The 4,463-nt window shown below is 41.9% G+C and overlaps 1 protein-coding gene across 1 annotated transcript; it reads right to left on the bottom strand.

Annotated features, from left to right (window-relative positions):
• Positions 1 to 1,008: 1,008 nt before the first annotated feature.
• LOC107657160 (forkhead box protein A2) lies at positions 1,009 to 3,551 on the bottom strand. The gene is made up of 2 exons (XM_016445185.1): positions 3,113 to 3,551; positions 1,009 to 2,455 (listed from the first exon to the last, which is right to left on the bottom strand). The coding sequence occupies exons 1-2, from the start codon at positions 3,182 to 3,184 to the stop codon at positions 1,298 to 1,300; spliced, it is 1,230 nt and encodes a 409-aa protein (XP_016300671.1). The 5' UTR covers positions 3,185 to 3,551; the 3' UTR covers positions 1,009 to 1,297.
• Positions 3,552 to 4,463: the final 912 nt, after the last annotated feature.

The raw sequence follows: 4,463 nt of genomic DNA, 5'->3' as shown, positions 1-4,463 counted from the left end.
AGCCATATTGCTAGACTCCTTTTTTTTTACTAGCCATTTTAAATTACATTTTAAAATATATTAGAAAAGTTATCTATATACTATACACATATTACTATATTTTTGAATAGCATGTTACAGTACACTCAAATACTGTAAGTTGTGCAATTGTAAAATCAGGGTCAATGAGAGATTAATTCTGTCTCAGCATCATGTCTCTGTGCTTGAGTCCGGCCTGAGGACTTTGTCCACATCACAAGTAATGTTGTCTTTTTTTGCTAGACAAAGAGAAAAAAAAAACCCTCTGGTCTGACAGATCCAGCCTTGACAACACTCTCTAAACCTTACTCTTTCTCTCCTCGTCCTCTTCCTCCACTTCTTGCATGTACTCTTCCTCCTCTCCTTGTTGTTTCCATTGTTTCCATCTATTGTTCGTATCATCATTCAGTCACCTGTGCCACTTGTGCACTCTGAACTGATTCATATTTTGTACAGTTGGTTTGATCACATCATTAGAAACAAGTGTGAACAATTTTGAATCGTTGTGTGTAAACGATGACAACTGTGCTTTAGTTGTGTTTAACTTTTGCCACACAAATGCATCACAGTGTGATAAGTGTTTAAGTGAATGAGAATGTGTTTAGAGTGTAGCAAAAAGAGTGCATGAGATTTGCTAATAGAGCCTAACTGTCTGAACGTGTTTAAGGTTTAGCAGAAAGAGTGCTTTATTCGACAAATTGGTTTAAGCTAGTGAGAATTTGGTTCAGAGATTGGGGTTTAGTGTTTTAGCAATTCAGAAAAACTGTATTTCAGGTCATTTGAAAATAGCAAAGAAATCATTCAATCAAAATAATTTAACTGTGGCAGCAAATTTGTAGATCTCACAACTAAGTGGTCCGAATGTGCAAATGCGTTGATAATTCGTTATAGCAAAATGACATTTATTATTGTTGTTGTTGTTGCTGCTGCTGCTGCTGTTGTTGACGACACAACACAAATGAGTGAAAATCAGAATAGCGAAAAAATTCCAAATAACACTTTAATATAGATTCTGTTCTTGTCATCAACTACAAGAATACACATTTACAAGCCATAAATAAGTTTACACAAGTGATTGAAGAACTTCAACCCGTCCGCAGTTCTTCGGTGTGATTTTGGTCCATTTTCAAAAGCCGCCTCGAAGAGTTCGTCACATTGTCAACATATATTTTACAAAATAATTACTAAGGGACATCTAAATTAACGGGGAACGTCAAAAATCAGAATACATACACAAACATTTTACAAATGTACAAATTGTCACAAGGTCCGTGAGAGTTTAGGAAGAGTTCAGGATGGGCCTGGAGTACACACCTTGATAGTACGATGTGTCCGGCGAATCCAGGCCCGCTTTGCTCGCCATGGAGCCCATGGATAACGCGCCGGCCATCGGAGAGCCGTAACCGTAATGCATCACTTGCTCATATGTCTTTAGGTCCATTTTGTGATGCTGTTGCTCCGAGGACATGAGGTTGTTGATGGAGAAGGGATGATTGAAGGAATAATGATGTTCTGGCTTCAGGTGTCCATCATGCGCCAAAACAGAGTGATGTTGTGCCAGGAGGTGCTGCGCTTGGGAGGTCGGGGAGGCTGCGTGGTCTGGGCTCAGACCCTGACCTGACTTCATGTCAGACAGGGATCTTTTGTGCTCATTGCTAGGCGAGTTGGAATGAGGAGATTCGTTCCCGTTGCAGCTCTCAGAGCTGCTGTTCGAGCCGCCCTCCGAGGTTTTCCGACCCGGCTCCTTGCTCAGTTTCTTGTCGCACTTGAAGCGCTTTTGCCTCCTCAGATAGCAGCCGTTTTCAAACATGTTTCCGGAATCGGGATGAAGGGTCCAAAACGAGCCTTTGCCCGGCTTATCCGGGGAGCGCGGAACTTTCAGGAAGCAGTCGTTGAAGGACAGCGAGTGGCGGATAGAGTTCTGCCAGCGCTGCTGGTTCTGTCGGTAAAAAGGGAAAAGGTCCATTATCCACTGATAGATCTCACTGAGGGTCAGCATCTTACTGGGCGACTGCTGGATGGCCATGGTTATTAGAGAAATGTACGAGTAGGGCGGCTTGGCGTGCGTGTAGCTCCTCCGGTATGTCTTCGGGTCCCTTGATCTGTTTATGTTCGACTGGCCATACATGGGGCTCATAGCGTTCATATTACTGTACGAGGTTAAGGCATTCATGGAGGGCGCTTGCGCTGCCATGGGGCTCATGGTCGGGCTCAGGGCTGCGCCCATGCCCGTCATACCCGCGCCCATGCCGGCCATCGCTCCCGTGCCGGGAGACATGCCGGTCATTGAAGGACTCATACCCGTGTTGACATAGGACATGTTCATGGTGTTAGCTGCTGTCATGTTTGCGGTCGAACTCATTCCAGACATAGTCATGTAAGTGTTCATGGAGTTCATTCCCAGTCCGGTGTTCATGTTGCTCACCGAGGTGTAACACTGTGAAAGAAATCAGACAATAACTACAATTAATTACAATGCAACTCCAAGCAGGAAATATTTAAAATCGTTGGCTTCGCTAAACTGAAAAGAGCAACATTAGAAAACAGGGTTTCCTAAAAGTGTTTTAATTGTAGCATATAAATAGTTTAATATAGAACTGGTTTTTATTAAATAGTTCGTTTTGTTGGGGGTTTTAAAAAAACGATTTCATCCGGAGATAATGTGTCATAAGCGTGTTACTAATGTCTTTTCGGGAGGCAGTTAGAAGATTCCAACATATTAAAGGAAACCCCAGTTGTAGTCGATATTACCGCCACTCAGAAATGTAAAACCAAGAACAGTAGGCTATTTGTTTAAAAGTCAAATGTCCGGTCGTTTTCGCTTTCGAACGCCCGATGTTGCTGAATACGAAAACCCATGTATTCGTCGGTATCCATAATTGGAAATGAAAAGTTTGCATTGCATGTCAAGCACAACTTTGTTAGGATAGTGCAGGGCGTCGAGATGATGGGGGAGGATTTGGAGGCGCCTCAAGTCAATATTTGATCTCAAAGTTAATATTATCTCAGGGCTAATATTGAGTTGTATAAAACCGGATCGGATTTCGACGAGGAGAAAAAAATACATATATATTTATTTAGGTGAGTTACCCACCTCGGGCTCTCCGTAGTAAGCGCTCCAGTCAGCTGCGTGTTCGTGTCCCTCCATTTTGACAGCACCAAGCATCCTGGAAAAAAGTTTCTTCTACTTTTCAAAACGCTTTCCCCACGCGAGAAATGCCGGTATTGTGTGTCCTTTGGCAGCCAAAGGTGGTTGTTGGGGACCACGGGATACACTCGTGTCGTCGTCGTGCTCTCTCCTCCTGTCAAGGGCTGGCGCATGTGTGTATGTGTGTGTGTGTGTGTGTGTATCAGAGATGACTGCAGTTGAAATGACGCCTGCTGCTGGCTCTTAACGCTGTGATATAGCTCTGTGCGCCCGGGCGAGCCTCCAATCCCTACTGCTTCACTCGGCCCCTATTTGAATAATCTGCTCACACCTAGGCGTGAGACTTCTCCATTTGCCCCCCTATTGTACACCTGCGCAGCTTGAAAAGAGCAGCCCCATTTGAAAAGATTCATTATATCCTAATCTTATTGTATTCCAGCGGGAGAAAGTGGGGAATAGAAGTTTGGACGGCTGGAAGAGGAGTGGTTTGAAATCGCATCCAGATCAAATTGGGGAGAATGGGTTTAAGAATGCCAGCACCTCTGGGTGTTCTATAGTCTTTATTCAGATTATTCAACTGTCCGAGTGTTTTTCATTTCATAGTTCTTAAGCAGTGTTTTATTCACAATCAATGGGAAACGATAAAAAAAAAAGCATGGTATATTTGAGCAAATCCATCTCACTTTTATTAATAGTATTACTATTATTAGTAGTAGTAGTAGTAGCCTAATATTATTATTATTAATAGCTTTTTTAACCATTTACCGGTAATACGTTTTCTTTTTAGAGCTAAATATACACGTCCAATAAACATAATGTTTATCTGATCATTGAATTTTAAAGTATTTGTAAAACTGTATTTTATTTTATTCTATATTACATATATAAATAGGACGGCAGTGATATAGGCCAGATCGAAACGTGCTCATAATGCGTTGTTTGTTCTCATATGTTTCGCCTATTTTGAATTAATTTGTTTACCTGCGCTCTAGTTTATGTAGCTAATAGCGGTACGCAGTTTGCTAGTGTAAGAGCAGGTCATCGGTGTTGATTCTGCAGAGCTCAGTGGCAAGATTTGATTGCCTACATTAAACAAAGTAGCCTAACATTTATACACTGTGTTTGACTAACCACGATATCTAGCTGGTGGTGGTTTGGTGCACAGGCTGAGGACGACGAAAAGAACAAATACGTGAAGCCTATACAACATCATTGCTTATAATTTGATATCCTTCTTTTGGCCTTTGATAGCTATGGTTCTCTTGTTTTTGTGCAAAAAAAAAAAAAAAAAAAAAGA

This window comes from Sinocyclocheilus anshuiensis, unplaced genomic scaffold (genome assembly GCF_001515605.1).
Source record: "Sinocyclocheilus anshuiensis isolate Anshui unplaced genomic scaffold, SAMN03320099.WGS_v1.1 scaffold1891, whole genome shotgun sequence".
In the NCBI taxonomy this organism is placed as follows: domain Eukaryota; kingdom Metazoa; phylum Chordata; class Actinopteri; order Cypriniformes; family Cyprinidae; genus Sinocyclocheilus; species Sinocyclocheilus anshuiensis.
Note: the sequence above shows the minus strand (reverse complement) of the source record. Positions and strands in the feature narration are given on the sequence as shown.